This window comes from Apteryx mantelli, chromosome 1 (genome assembly GCF_036417845.1).
Source record: "Apteryx mantelli isolate bAptMan1 chromosome 1, bAptMan1.hap1, whole genome shotgun sequence".
In the NCBI taxonomy this organism is placed as follows: domain Eukaryota; kingdom Metazoa; phylum Chordata; class Aves; order Apterygiformes; family Apterygidae; genus Apteryx; species Apteryx mantelli.
This window is the reverse complement of record NC_089978.1, coordinates 21091652-21107671: the sequence shown is the minus strand read 5'-3', so window position 1 is coordinate 21107671 and position 16020 is coordinate 21091652. Positions and strand designations below refer to the sequence as shown.

The following is a 16020-nucleotide window of genomic DNA, read 5'->3' as shown; positions in this document are numbered from 1 at the left end:
AACACAAGTGAAGAGCAGTATCTCCTAGTTTGCTACCTTCTAACAAACTTCAGTAGGAAATCAGCCCTTTTGTCATTCCTACTCTAAACCACCATTTCACTTCCCACGCAAATATCTCATGATTGGAGAATGCATTCACTATTGTTTTCAGTGATGCATACCATATGAGTCTTTGAGCCTTCAAAACATATTCCCTAAATCCACGTCCAAAACCAAATGATGCAGTCAAGTTCTTTTGTCCAAAGTTAATTCCTCCTTTCTCTGTTTAAAGTACTCTATTTAGAAAGATTTATTATGAAAGATGGAGAAACTCCTTCAGAAATCTCCAGTCTTGCAAAGGTTTGGCAAAGGTTTATCTAACAGAGTAAGACAAGCAGATCTTGCGATCAAATTAAGCTTACCCAAAAGGTTGATTAAACAAAGTACGAGGACTACCCATAATGTCTACTTCACAGTATTTATTAAAATGATAGAAAAAATACCTCTTGGAAAGTCTATCTCAATATCAAGGTCTGGTTCATACAGAACATCAGGCAAGCTTGTCTGTGCCTCTCTTTCAGAGTTTAGCAGATTCGATTCAACTATCACACCTGCAAACAAATAAAAAAAACAAAACTCATTTTAATTAATGTGTGGATTAGTCAAAATAGGGCAGATACCCAGTGGTTCTAAAGCTGCCTGGTCTGCTCACCACCATCTGAGATTTTGTTGTTCTTGACATCCCAGATTTACTTCTCCAATTTCTTTTAAACAAAAAGTTACTTGTTAGCCCACCTGCTCTTTTTCATTTAGATGAGAGTCTCAGCAAAACATGCGTGCAGAAAATCAAATACAGGGGGATCTGGATCATCTTAACCAATCACAGAAAATAAATTAGCTTGAAAATGTAACCATCTATCTATTTTTCTACAAGATTCTGTTCTCTGTGAAAGAGATCCTACAAAACCAAACAAGGAAGGCAGGTCAAAAGAAACAGAAACTTGACCTTTTTCCAACTTCTGGCAAAAGCAGAGTTCTCCAAATTCAGTTCTCTGCAAAAGACTGAGTTTTGATGCTCATCCAGCTAGCTGTACTTAGCATAAGAGTGCAAGGAATTGCCCATGACAACCTTGCTGTGCTGTCAGAAATGTCCAGCTTTGGTGGGGAATAGTGACAATTTGGGGAACAATAAGCCTTGAGGGAGCAGCAATTTCTAAACCACTGTTGGCCTCCTGTATACCAAGGCATACATTTTTCAACATCCTTTGAGACATCAGTTGAAAGAGCTTGAAAAAAGCTTCACCTTTGCCATGGAAAAACCTTAAAACCTAATTTTTGAAAGAGAAGGCAAACTCTCCTGGGAAGATACAGAAGAGACTTGAGCATTTTGACAGACAGAACTGGGAAATAGAGACAAAGAGGTATGTGCACTAGAAAAATATCACTGCAGGATATTCAAGATTTTTGATCTTCATCTGTAAAGCTGTCCCAGACAGAGTTCTCTCCTTTTAGGTAAGCTGGTGGAATGACAAGCCTTTTCAACATCACAATGATGCATCAGCTGAAGCATTACTATCTTCAAAGAAATGATACTTGCAGGTGAGGATCTTTAGACAACTCAAGAGCCAAAGCATCATTAGGTCACCTGATTTTGTTGATCACGGTTCCATTCATGAAATGGATGTTTCTGAGTTTTAACAGCCCCTGCTTTCCCACAGACAATGTAAAATATGCCTAATGAAGTGTTAATACAAAGAGAATAGGCTCTTGTTGCATCCTGTCTTGTTCAGAAGAAGCTGTGATCCCAACAGTATGACACAGCTGTGGTGATCATTTTCCCTAAGGTTTTGATTTGAGCTTTTCAGGGAAGACTGGTTTGGTTTTGGCTTGTTTTGAGCGATGCCGAGAAGAAACCCCCAAGTATAATCTTGAATGACTGTTTGCCATCAGCCAGGCAGCTGGAGTACACAAAGGGAATGCCCATATTTTTAAAGACCAAAGTCTGGTACAGCAGACCAAAGTCACACAACAGACTTCAGGAAGCTTTCTGCTGACATAGTCTAGAAAATACTTAAATAATTAAGATTTCAAGTTAATATAAGAACTCAGTAATAGCACTGGAACAGAAGAATCTTTTTTTAATATCATAATAACCTTTCTCTGTATACCCACATATCCCACATACACCCCAACACTCCAAAAAGTCAAAGACAAACTCACTGGTCACATCAGAAGACTCTGTTTTTCCATTGTCTTCCGGTACCATCCCCGACAAGGTCAATAGCTCAGCTTCCAGAGGATTTGAGGGCACTTTTCCCCTCAGCTCTTCTATTGCTGCAAGAATTTTCTCAGTGCTATCCAGAGTAGTGGGCAAGAAAATTGGAACTGGCACCTATGTAGACAGGGAGGAATAGATGGTTAGAAAAGGAAAAAAAAAAAAATTCACTGCAACAAAGCATCAACAGCAATCAACACAGAAACATCAGCTATACATTCCCCCTTTAAAAGTTAACACAGAATAAAAGCGTATCATCTAAGCATGGGCTAACAAAAAATTGCTGACAGGTTAAAAGATTCAATAAAAATGGTTCAGAACAGAAGGGAAAATAGGAGAGGATCCAGGAAAAAAAAAAACTATGACAAAATTTAGTGAGTCAAAATAAGACTGAAAGGAGCTCCTGAGCTTTAAACCTCAATCTGACATAACTCCAGGCTAACAGTTTGGACAAATCATCAAACTGTTTTTTAGTGGCTTTTTTTTCAAATATGGAATTTTAGGAATTTAGGATGGTTTATTCTACCACTCAGATGTGGTATGCTGTGTAAGTGATAACAAATCTAACTTACAGTTATTTTCTTTTGTCAGCACAAGGTTCCTTTTTTGCCTTTCTTCCTCCTGTTTATCCCACTCTGTCATCCACCTTCAAGACAGTCCTTTAATTTCCCCATTACCAGAATCAATCTCGCTGTTTAACACACATGCATTGTACAAAAGCACCACTCAGAAAAAACAATCAGGAAATTAAGTGCTTCTGCCAGATTTCTGATTCTATTTCAATAAAGAGTGCTGCAGCATCCTGCAGTCATTTAGATGGACTAGAATGAGAAGAGTCAACAATAAAAAGTGCCCTCGCGTGCATGTGACTGGATGTCAGTTTAAAAATAAAGCTGAAGTCTGACTTACAGGAACAGGAACTGTTGTAGGAACAGGAACATTTTGACTATACATGTTCATAGGCACCGGAACATAAACAGGAACAGGAATAGGCACTGGGACATACTCTTTTTTCCAGTCATCTTCTATTAAAAGAAAAAAGAAAAAGGCAAACCCTGCCAGGTACTTAAATATATTTTACACTTGCAGTTTAGGGAAAAAATCAGTATGTTTGCAATACATTCCAAGACAGTAACAGTTAAAAGAAAAGTCTGCAATGAAAAAAAAAAAGTGGTTCTAGCACAATTCAACAGTTACCTGTCTGACAAGATTTTGTCTGCATATGAGGTTTACAGTATGTGGCTTTTGTCATTGTCAAAGGTTTGCAAAGAACTGCCTTGTTCTTCATTTCTCTATTAGGTGTTGGAGAAGGTGGTGGTGCTGAGCCCTACAGACAAGCATATAAAAGAGAACTTGTTGCACCACTACTGATTTCAACCCAAACTTTCAATTTTATATATCAGTTGATGCTTTTCAAGCATGAGATGTTGAAGAGGAAGCTCACAGCACACAGCAGCACCATTGTGCTTTAGTTACAAGCTATTTTGCATTTCTAGTAATGAGCTACCACTGTCAGGAATGTAACGTATCTGTATTTTGCTCAGTCTGGGCTAACACTTCGATTAACAATATTTGCCTCAGATTTTAGTTTAAATTTAAGATACTGTTTTTTGCATTCTTGTTTACATGAAAGTGCAATTTAAGCTATTGCAAAACTTAAAAAGTACTTTTAGTTAAAAAAATTTTCATTATAAACAACATAACTACAAACTTTTGGCTCAAGGTCTGACTTTCTTGAAGTGTACTATAATCCAAAACTCCTATTTCTAAATAGAACTTTTTTCTAAAAAAAATTTCTTCTCAATACCTACAGTATGAACTCTCTGCTCCCCCTGCTGGCTCCACAATACTATCAACATATACTTGGGTACTTAACATCAGTTAACATCACTTAATTCGAGCTGCATTCTACAATCAACAGGTAAGAAAAACTTGTTCCAAACATATTTTGTCCCCTAACACCTGCTTTAGAACCTGATTTAAGAAACAGAGACTTTCACCTGTATTTGATCATATGTAGTAAAACTGGCCCCATACACCCTTTTAAATACAGAAAGAAAGTAAAGTACTAAGAGCAGTAGAGGACTTCATTTGTCAGGCAGTACACTTCATAAAATGTAAAAAATTTGAATCACAGATAGGTTTCATATGACCTTTAAAACACTGTGAACTGAATTAACATTCTTAGAAGCTATTAAACATAAAATACTAGATGTTTCTAACATGCTGGCTTAGCTTGTTTGACAACTCCAGCTACCTAAGCAATCTTACTTCCTGTGTTTTTCATTAATATATTTTTATCATATCATCAAAACACTTCCATTTAAATCTAAGATTTATCTTAGAGAAGCCTAGACATATTTTAATTTAAAAAGGGAGCCAATCAAATTTTTCATTGAAAAATAGGTGTTTTCTCAGATCTTCCATGCGACAGACAAAAGAAAACTAAGTTTCAAATAAAATACGCTAAGCTAAAGGAATAAATTATTATTGATAATAGTATTTACAAGAAGCTGACAAAAACTGATTAAATCAAGGTTAAGGCTGCTGCTCCATTCATGACCTCCACCCTCACACACATCAGTCCTGCAAAAGGTTCACCACTCTGTCACTTGCAGTGAAGTTGGTGGGACTTCGAGCACCAATTATTCTACTCTTGGGAATAATAATTTAACATCTGAAGCCTTATTTTTGGCCTTTCAAAGCTGAGATACAATTTTAAAATACTAAGAACTCAGTGAAATTATCTTCCCTTTCTATATTCAATAAATACACCTAATTGGTCTAAACACATAAAAAAGATACACATCCTTTGTGGATTAATTTTTAAGCAATACTTTCATGCATTACATACATAAAATACATGGCTGCAGATCTGTTTTCCCAGAATACATTTGAAAAGACAAAATATGAACCTAATTTTAAAAAGTAAGTTAATTTCAACTATTGATGTGATAAAGATTTAATAATCCCACAAATTCAGATTAATATTTTTATAATTCAAAAGTATTACTTTTTTTAATAGCATCCCTTTAAGCTGCTAGTGTGTCATATTTTATATGCTTCTAATTACATTATGTATTACATATACTTACCATTATTTTTGTTCGGGTAGTTTGACAGCCCTGATCTGAAAATGTAAAAAGAATCTTTTTAGAAAATTACATGTTTCCCTTTTTCAGAATCAAAGCAATTCTTGATAAGCAACTCAGACAATGTCAAACTAATGTTAAATTAACAGCACTGATCCCTACTCTATCACAGTATCATTTCAAGTGAGAAGTGACATTTCTCGATCATAGGCACGTCACTCCTCAGGCACTGAACCTTACACAAATCCCAAAAGCTAAATCAAGGCCATATCCAGATGTGACTATAATCTGTTTTAGAAAAGTAAATACTAAACTGCCCAAATATGAAAGTATCCATACAAAGAAGCTGTGTTGATTTAATTACACTAATTAAAAAACTGATTTATTTGAACTTTCTGTGCTGACATACCATTTAGATCACTAAAAACCATGTAAACATGCATTCTGTCCCATCAGAAAATTTATAAGCTACTTATTGCCAACAGAGCAAAAAAGCAATGCATTGCTATTATCTAGATACTTAAATTTCCATTTTCATTTAGCACATTTCTTTGTTTCCTTTTAATTCCTAGGGCATCCCTCTGTTCTCTGGGACCAAAACACATCTGGAAAAGAAACCCTTCCACAGAGCAAGCAACGGCAAACAGGAGCACAATGAAAGGGGAAAATATTTGATGCCCCCATGAAGGCACAACATTAAAATTACACTTAACCTAAATAGAAGATTTATTTTAAAAAGTGATTACAAAAACATTTGATTATCTGACAGTGCTTCATCTCTTAAACAATAAAATAAGAAACTAAGATGAAAAAAATGCCACGCACCTGAATAAATAATTCCCTTAACGGTTTAAAAAAAAAGGGGGGGGGCAGTCCCTGACCCAAACAGGTTTATTACAACAAATAAATAATTCAAGCAGCTTTTAAGTTTTATTTAAAGGAAGCATCTTATTTGCTGTTTAGCACCCCTACAGCAGCACATACCATACTGTAAGTTCTCAGGTCCTTTTTGTGTTGCCAGATTTGGTTCATTTTGTTGACAGTAGAACCGCAGCAAACAGTGCTGATCACAGAAGTGCTTCATTTCTCCACGCCACTGCACTTTCTCTTTGAGACTTCCTTGAGACTTACAACAGTCACATCGTGCAGCCTTAATGCAAAGGAAGAGTTTGACATTTTAAGTCAGTCTTTGGAAAAAATTATTTTTAAAATTTAAAAGGCTATGTTTTTAAAAGCACTGAAAATCATTACAGCTAAACAGTGAAGTCTCACTCATGTAGGCTCTATGATACTTATACTCCCTTCTAACCCTCATGTATAGATGCATCCGGCACTTTACTTTCAGCTATTTGCTGGGAGTTACTGGGGAGACAGAACCGATAAGCTTTACCTCACTAAGTCCTTAAAAATTGCTCATCTCTGCACATTCAGCAAAAGAATATGACTTTTATGCAACAATTTTAGTTAATTCCACTGAAAAATTCTGCAAAACAAGAGCAGAAAGTAACAGAGACTCCTTAATGACTCTCTTGAAGCTGGACAACTAGATTCCCACACACCCCCCCCCAAGTGTGTTTTTTGTGTTGCGTTTTTTGTGTGCATGCACGGGTGCATGTGTGCGCGTGATTTTTTTTTTTTTTAAGTCACAATCACATCTCTAGATCAGGGCTCTTTAGTGCAAATAACTTTTCTATTCTGTTACTATAGTTTGACATCAATTTTAGGTTCCAATTATTCATTAGTTCTTCAAAATTTCTCTATGATACATAAACAACAAAAATAGCTCTCCTTGTTTCTGATCAGGATTCCACAATATCTAGTTAACAAAAATCTAAAACTCAGAATTTTGTTCTTCTGTACCCCTGCCTATACATTCAGTAATATATATTTCAACATACTACAAGGAAATTTCATGAGGCATCATTAACAGAGTTTTCTACTAATAGATTCCACTGATTCAATCAGTCATGCTATAAACTATCATCTCAACACTAGTAGCCCCAGTTTCAGATCTTCAACAAGCAAAGAAGTGTTCTTTGCACTATTGCTCCTCTTGATATTTGCTTGCAACCTCCCTCCCCAACCACTTTAAAAATAAGAAACAAAAATAAAAATTTTATGGATGCTTACAGAATCCAAAATAAGTCAACCTAATGATACAGCCAAGAGAGGGAAATTATGATAGTATGTGACATAACAAATTAATATGTAAAACCATACACAGTATTACAGGCATGTACAAGGTTCTGATGGCTGAAAAATGGTTTAACTGTAGTTCTCACAACGCCCCCAAAAAACCATCATCAGGCCAATTAGCGCAAGCAAAAAAAGCGATCAAGTCCTGAGTTCCTTCTCCATACTTGAATGGCCCGGCATCATTCTTTGACAACGTAGGAAATCCAGCTCTCAGGCACAATTTTCAAGTATTTAAGATGACTATACATAGATTTGAAACTAACATTATGCACCAGCTTAAAAAAAAAAAAAAAAGTATTTCCTGTTAAATGAAAATGCTTTGGCCCTTCTGGGAGCAGGTCAGCCTGTGGCTGCAGGACCACCTCACATTAAGTGCCGGATGCTACAGAAAGGGCAGGTACAGCCTCTCTTCCCCCGGCTTTGTGCAGGTGTCAGCACTCGTGCTTATGCACCTGCACGGTATACAAGGTCAGAGACCTCGCAGGGCTGCATCCCCCTATCCTTCTTTTCTTTTTAAATTTGTCAGGTTGGCTTTCAGCTGAAGCTGGTCCGCAATTCATTGTGCAACATTAGTGTTCTCAGCAGGACAAGAGAGCAATGAAGTTGTATTCTTGGAAGCGAGTGGGGAGGAAGATGGAAAGTGAGGACTGTTGCCAAAATAGCCCCAATTTATCAGTTCAGGGAAACTGTAAATTCACGCCTTCAAATGCAAATGCTTCTTCCAAAGCCAACAAAAAGGCTGAAATGCCAGTACAAAAACTGTACCCCCCCCATCTCTTTAAAAAGGTTTATATCTCACCTAACATGAATCATTGAGAATGACAGGTGACTACTGTACACGAGGAACGTACCTACTCTGAACTGCTGCACACAGCTTGACTATCAAAGGCTTCAGTGGCTCAATTTTCTCTCTCCTTCAGAGAAATAGGTGCTAAATCTTGCAAAATGCAGCAACTACAGCCTTCCTGCTACTGATTTTTTCCTCTCCCTCCTGGCTCTGCTCTTTCATTTAAGCCTTTGATTAAGTAGATTCTTGTTTCTCCCAGGCTGCTACTAAAATACATAGGCGAGAAATTTTTGGTTTTCTTCTACTTGGTGAATCACTATCCCTTAGCAATAGCTCCAGGTCTATCCCTAGATTCCTCTGTAAGGATGCTTCAGTTTTCATCTCTGCATTTGCTGCTCTCTAATCCTAGTATTCCATAATCACACTTACAGTCAATGCCATACACCCTTCCATGCATTAAAGTTTCCTCCCATCCACTCACTCTTCCCCTTACTTTACCACAAAATTACTGAAGCCAAAAGCATGAATTTACAATTTCCTGTTTATATCTTCCTTCACCTTTCCCTTTGTTTTTATTTAGGATACTGCCACTATATGTTAATAGAATCCCCAAAATTCCCACCTGCAAATCTGCTGTATCGCTATATTTCAAAAGTCCATCTATACTTTGTGCAGCCCATTTGCGCATTGATTTCCCAGGTCGGACTCCAGCATGTTCAAATTGCTAGTGCCCATCTTACACATATAAGTCGCAAATGTTTGTCCCAAACTATCTTTTTTTCTCAGCTTGGTTTAAAAAAAGTTTTCAGGCGTGAGGCTTCTTATATACATTTTCAATCCTCCACACACCTGTCCCAGTGTTCTCTTATGATTTGGAGTGGCATTACTTCGACCTTATCTTGCTGTCTATTCTGAGCTACTTTGGTTCCATCTGCAAAAAATAGGAAGTGAGATGTATTTCCAGAGTGCAATTCATTGAAAGAGAGAGGAGATCAACTGTTCTGAATGGGTACCCACTTGAAATTAAGATGCCTAACTATACAATGGTCATATTTGGGCAAGCGAAATTCCACCTGGTTGTCTTGCTGCCTTCACCATTTAGATTAATATTGGCTCCACTGTCTCAAATTTTGCCATGGTTGACAATCATTGTTATCTGCAGCTCACCATCCACCATAATTTTCGATGCCTTTGACTGCAGTTCCCCACCCCTACTTATTCTTAGCTGCAGACATTGGACCTTTGCTGCACACATTGTCACCACCGTACATGCTTAGTCCCATCAATAACCCACTGTAGATTTGAATCACCTTCTACGTGCACTTCAGCTGTGGTATTTTCAACAACGGTTAACAAGGTAAACTTAAAGAAAAAAAGAGATTTCTGTACTGTTACCTCAGAATTGTACACGCTTTTCCAAGGTACATTTAATGTTCTAGTATAATATCAAATGATCAAAATTGTAAGTAAATGTCATATTGAAATTTCTCAGTCTTTTTTCAGAATAACATCGGAACCACGGCCTGTAATTAGTTTAGAGGAGGAGCTCTGATAACTTAGGAAGCTAGCCTCTATACACCAAATTTTTTAATGTCTCTTCTGAGGAGTGAATGGACACCATACTGCAGAAATTTCCTCAAAATTTGGCACCAACTGACAATTTTAGCTGTCATCCACCAGAGAATGAGGACTGAACTATTCTTTTACATTTCAATCCCTCAGGTACTTCCAGGTAACAGTCTGATAGACTTCTACCACTGCTACCTGTCCCTGACTTCGAGTAGAGAATTTTGGCCTTCAGGGAAGCCCTCTCATAAATACTTTTTTGTTTTGTTTTGTTTTCCAGATAATACTGCACAACAAAAATGTGTCCATAAAAAAAAAGTAGACAAAGAAGATGGAGACAAACACTTGTTTAATGAACACAATGCTGGTGTTAAAACATTACTAGGTTATTACTACTTATTTCTCTTCATGTATACATTTATTGAAACTCCAGTATAACATGGGATATTGCAATAATGAGACAAAGCTCATACATACGTAACTATTCTCTTAAGAAGCTAACAGACAAAACAGCAAATGAAGTACAAACTGAGGGAGGAGTGAGTACCTACTCTGTCTTCCTATATTTTGATCATTACCTATTTATGGCTAGAGAAGAGTGTTAACTAACAATGCACTACCAAATCTAAAATATTTGGGGTGACTTTTATGGGAGGGGGAGGGGAGTTATCAGTGAAGATGGAAAGAAAAACAATTTTAGCAAAATACACAGATTTCCCAAAACCTATTACATGTCTTCTCCATGTAATAAATCCCAAACTTTTATAACCACAGCTAAATTAGGAAAAGGCTTTAAGTAGTATTTGAAAAAAATGACAACAATTCAACAACATCACATAACACTAGTTTCACTTGCAAGCATAAGAATCAAAAAGTAAAAATACCTAACACTTCAGTACCATCAAAAGTATTAAAATTCACTAATTACCAGTAAGTCCACTTAGATTAAATTGCCTTTTCACAGCATCATGTCTAAGTTTCCTGTAGCACAGTACCAACAGCATTTCTTAAGCAGACTTAATAGGCCAATTAAAGTTATTGCCTTATCCCAAAGGATGAGAAGGATAATCTGAAGTTAGAGTTTTCAAGTGTTTCCCAAACCTGAATCAGAGTCCAAACTTCCATGGAAATTTAGGTATATGAAGCCAGTTTGGTACATGACCTCCCCAAACTGTTTTCTTTGCTGAATCACTAAGAGATTTCTAAAGCATACCAAAGCTTTATTAGGTTCTCTATCAGAAGGCACTTTTTATGCAGGAATAAATTTCATCTCATATCCCAAGTTTTAAGGCATACTGATTAAATATTATTGTATGAAGTAACATTTCAGTAAGTTTAAGAACTCTGCAGCCAAGTTTTGTCACCCTGCTTTCACATGAGACAGAAGAAATACATTCTGGTCTTCAGTAGTTTTCATTCAGGAATTTCTAACAGGTCCCTACACACATTATTCAAAATAAAGACTATAATATTTGGCTGTAAGACTTCTGGAACCCGCCATTCCAAAATATCAAATGTGTCTTCAGATTCAGTTCTTTTATGGTAGGTAGATCATCTTGAATTACAGGACTTGTATCTAGCCCTCTAATATTTCAAGCTTTTTATTGCCTTCCAGGCTGTGTTTAGAGTTTTGGTTAGGTGATGAATTTTGCACTGTCTTTTTTGCATTTGCATCCTCAAGTGTAGTTCTTGTTTTGATATTATCAATGTAGTTTTCCAGGATGTTCACATCAGAGGCCAAATATTTTATCCATGGCACTAATCGCAGGTTAAACCCAGTCCAATTTCACCTTTATTTCTTTCAAAAAATGAAAACAAAAAAAATCTTAACGCGAACTCTTTGCTGGTTGTGCTTCACAAGGTAGTTAAACTTCCAGAGATTTAGAAACAGATGCCATCACATTTGATTTAAACTTTTATTAGAAATCCATTTGGTCTTGCTTTCCCTTTGGCATCCTTTCCACTGGGAAATACTGAACAACCAAAGCCTCTGCAGTTCAAACTGTGGGAGAAGGGAAAAGGCAAAAAAGGAGGCAAAAACAGGAACAAGGAAAAAAAAAAAACACTCTGCTAACCTAATCTGTCATCAGTCAACTCATGGTATCATCTAGCTGCTATTAACAGTGTTCTCAACATTCTGAATACACATTAAATAATTTTGATGGGAAAAAAATACGGTATCAATTGAGGGAAAAAAAATCAGAATTGTAACACAACAAATACATAGTAGTTTCTTGTTTTGCTGTAACTCAAGACTTCCTTGCCAAATAATTTAATAAATCAGATGGTAGAAATGCTGCTCTAAGTTCTAGGAAAACTCAAATGAAGAAATTAATACATTTGCTTATTGTGTAGCAAATGCTGTGCTGAAGTAAGCCATATTTGCTGCACAGTCCTTGAGATATCCTCACATGTGCATTTTTGTCTTTTTTAACTTTGGAGCTTGTCAAAAATTCTGAGTTACTTGCCTTGTAGTACCAGTCCTGAAATTTTTTACAGCACTCTTCACTGCAGAAATCTCTCACTACACCATCAAGTTCCTTAGTTGCTCCCTTTTTGCACAGCTGTGAGCAGTAATTACAAGTAACACATCTCAGTCCTAACCGTCTTGCAAAGTCTTGTTTATATAGCAGCTTGCAGCCTGGAAACAGATTTTAAACATTAGGAACAAAGTAATTTTTACAGAGAGATATCACAGTTAAGAATTAAATACTGAAAATTAAATGAACACAACAGCAGCTAACAATTGGGGCTTCAGACAAATTCAGGTTGCATTATACACTATATTTCAAGATATTTTTACCCGAATACCTTTCCTGCACAACTCTAGGGTTTCATGTGGTGTTTATACCTCTCTCAAAACACTATGCTTGAATCTCAGCTTACCAAGTCCTTCAATAAATCGCCAGAAAAATTATGTAATTTTTGTTTTCCATGAAGACCCCTACAAAAGCATTGACTCAGAATTACATTGCTCAGTTAGATATCCTCAGAATGCTACAAACATGAAAAGCAGAAGTTGTAAGCTAGGCAACACTATCCACCAAAACAATACCAATCAAGGATCAACTTACTACTATTATGACTTTCACAACAAACCACTTACACAACTCATTTAAGAGTACCAATAGAGACAAGATGATCCAAGAACTAAAAAGCTGCTTACAAAACCTAACTAAAATGACCAATGATCAATACTGAGTATGATTATGCAATGACAGGGGTTTACATATGAAATCTGTATACAATCTGTATACATGAATCCTTTATTTTTTCTGTTCACATTAGTTTATCTTTTTGCATTAGCTATGCAGTCATAATTCCAAGGTCCCCACAATGACAGATGCACTCTTCAATAATCTGGTCCTCCCTCAAGTAGATTAGAAAGGACATTCTAATGCATTAAATGCATTAATAGATAAATACTGTACCTATTACACAGGCTATTTTGAGAATGTAATATATTTAAACTGCCTCAAATCTACTGCCTATTCATTAGCTGATGTCTAAATCTTATAACATACATCACTATAATTGTTCTCATTTTATAGAAGAGAAAATAACAGTACAAGATGATGAAGTAACTGCCTACATTAACCATTGGAGGGGCAGGATAATGCCTAGACAGACCTTTAATCCGACACAGTGCAGCTGTTTTTATGGTCTCCCAAGTATAATTTAATAAACCAATGGTAGCTCCAAGACCAGAACCCAAGTCTTAAGTGCTTGCTCTGCTGGGGCATACTGTCTAGTACATGCTGACTTTTGTGCTTGTGTAAATTATGAAACTCAACAGGTAACATACTCCACACTTTCTCTGGCACAGACAGTACGGAAATACTATAATGATAATGTATTCAATAATTTCAATTAACTGTCTTGTGCTGTTGTCTATTATGGTATGGTTTGGTAGGTAAAACTGAGACTAATTTTAAAATCACTAAAAGCACAGCAATACAAATAGAAGCTGCAGCAGACAATCTTACAAGAGCAGAAAGTTATTGAGGAATTTTAACTTTAATGCTACACACTTTGCTAACATACTAAATTTGTTAGCAGTGTCAAGACAAGACATGTATAGGATATAGTACAAATAAGATGCTGGAGCTATTAACTGCCTTTTAAACTGTTTTTTTAAAGTTATAAATCCTCTTCTCTGTTTCTTTAGCACCAGAATAAAGAAATTAATGACATACAAAATAGTGCAGAAGTTAAATGCTAAATCAAGCAATCATCCTTACAGGGCAACTAATTGGGATGTTAAATGCGCTGGTGTAAAGGAAATAATAATCCTGAAGATGCCAGCATGCAAGGTGACTGTTACTTAAAAGTACTGGTTCAGGCATTGAAAATTTCTTACCAATATTTTTTTCTGCTAGCCACATCTCATTATTCTATGGGGCAGACTCTTTCTACCTCTTTACAGTTCCAGAAATGGCTCAGCACCACAATGTATCATCCTCTTCAGCTTTGCCTCAGAAGAGCCATTCAGTGCTGTACCAAACTTTCAACACTACAGATTAGTAAAAGTACCCTACTGCCGATCCTGTGAGCAATGTGCAGCTGTCTACAAAATGAATGGACAGAAGTTACATTTTCTTGGCTGCTATACTAGAGAGAGTAAGATTGAGGACGATACTGCTGTTACATACAAAAAAATAATTAGATAAAAAAATTTCCATCCTACAGTCCAACATCTCCCACATTTTTGTGACTCATGGAAAATAATGAGCAGTGAAAATTAAGCAGGGAGAGACAAAGAAACAGTCCAAAATACAGAATTCTCCCCTTGAGAGTAAATGTCTGAAAAGCATGTTATTTTTAGATCACTGACTGAAGGACTTCTTGCTGAAGGAGGCCTGTACAGAGGATAGAACACCCATCTTTATAAAAGTTCAGATGTCGATATAAGACTGATACATTCTTTAAGACTTCTATAGTGAAAGAAAAGCCTGTACTTCTGCAATGTCATGAGCAAAATTGTGCAGAAAGATTTGTCTGATGCTTTTTATGTCTTTGTAATACATAACGTAATCCACTTGACCAAGGAACATTCATTTGCTTCAAGACCTTGTCACTTCAGATAGGCATTTTGTTTTCCCCTATCTTTTTATGAGATATATTTTATTAAGTGCTTGGTATTCCATGTATTCCTGGGTTATGACTTTTTATCACAGTTATATGATTTTTACTGGAATGGTAAGACTTTCTTTGAAGTATGGAAGAAGGCATTCACCCTTGGCAAAACAGATTCTTAGCTCATTCAAAAAACTTGGTCTTCACAAGGTATAATGCAAACCCAGAATCAACAGAGCAGCAGCATCGATGTTAGCTTCATGGATGCGGTGGTGACCAAAGAGTGGGCTTTAACTGGCAGAACATTATTGCTGAGCAATACAAAGAGCATTGGTTGCCTGGTCTTTTCAATATCAACGCTAGAACCCTGCGGGTTTGGCCAGCCTAACTGCCCTAAGACCTGAGGACTTGGGGTCATGAAAATAAACACTGCCAAAGACCAACAGCTAATGACCCCATCATCTTGAACAAAAAGATGCATCTAAAATCCTAAGCTCCTCAGGATTTCTGCTGTGATGATACCAGATACACAAGTTACAATTTGACTAGATGGAAGTCTTTGCACTGAAGTGATTCCAAGAGAGATTAGCTGCCAGTAACTTTCAAGAAAAATTTAAATGCAGGTCATTTGGTTCAACCTACACAGGTGATATGTTATACTCTTTTGCAAGATTTTAACAGAGAACCATCCCACAAATCCACTCCCTCAGAGAAACTATTAAGGAGCATTTTCAAAGTTTCTCCAACCCAAAGTTTGAACCAGATACAAAAGACGTAGTTGAGTATCTGCTAAATCAACGTATCCTGGTCTAGGCTATTAATTCTGGCTTCCAAACAAAGTCATCCCAGAACCCTTGCAACCCTAAACTCTGATTTTGCCCATCAGCTGGGGAGAGAAAGGATAAGTGTCTGAACACATGCAAAGGCTTACGGACAGGATGACAGACAAACAATTCCTCCAAACGGTCACTGAGGTATGTTGTAGGTTCAGAGGGACTTCTCAGCAGCCCCCAAAATGGCCAGTTCCACTCCTACGGAGTTATCTGAGG

At 36.7% G+C, this 16020-nt stretch overlaps 1 protein-coding gene across 1 annotated transcript in view; it reads right to left on the bottom strand.

Annotated features, from left to right (window-relative positions):
• Positions 1 to 16020, bottom strand: part of ZMYM2 (zinc finger MYM-type containing 2) — a 91711-nt gene that overhangs the window by 13620 nt on the left and 62071 nt on the right. The window contains exons 13-19 of the mRNA XM_067290166.1: positions 12364 to 12536; positions 6331 to 6496; positions 5350 to 5384; positions 3452 to 3581; positions 3164 to 3279; positions 2200 to 2371; positions 483 to 590 (exon numbers count right to left, since the gene is read on the bottom strand). Coding sequence (XP_067146267.1) covers positions 483 to 590; positions 2200 to 2371; positions 3164 to 3279; positions 3452 to 3581; positions 5350 to 5384; positions 6331 to 6496; positions 12364 to 12536 — 900 coding nt within the window. The remainder of the gene's footprint in view (positions 1 to 482; positions 591 to 2199; positions 2372 to 3163; positions 3280 to 3451; positions 3582 to 5349; positions 5385 to 6330; positions 6497 to 12363; positions 12537 to 16020) is intronic.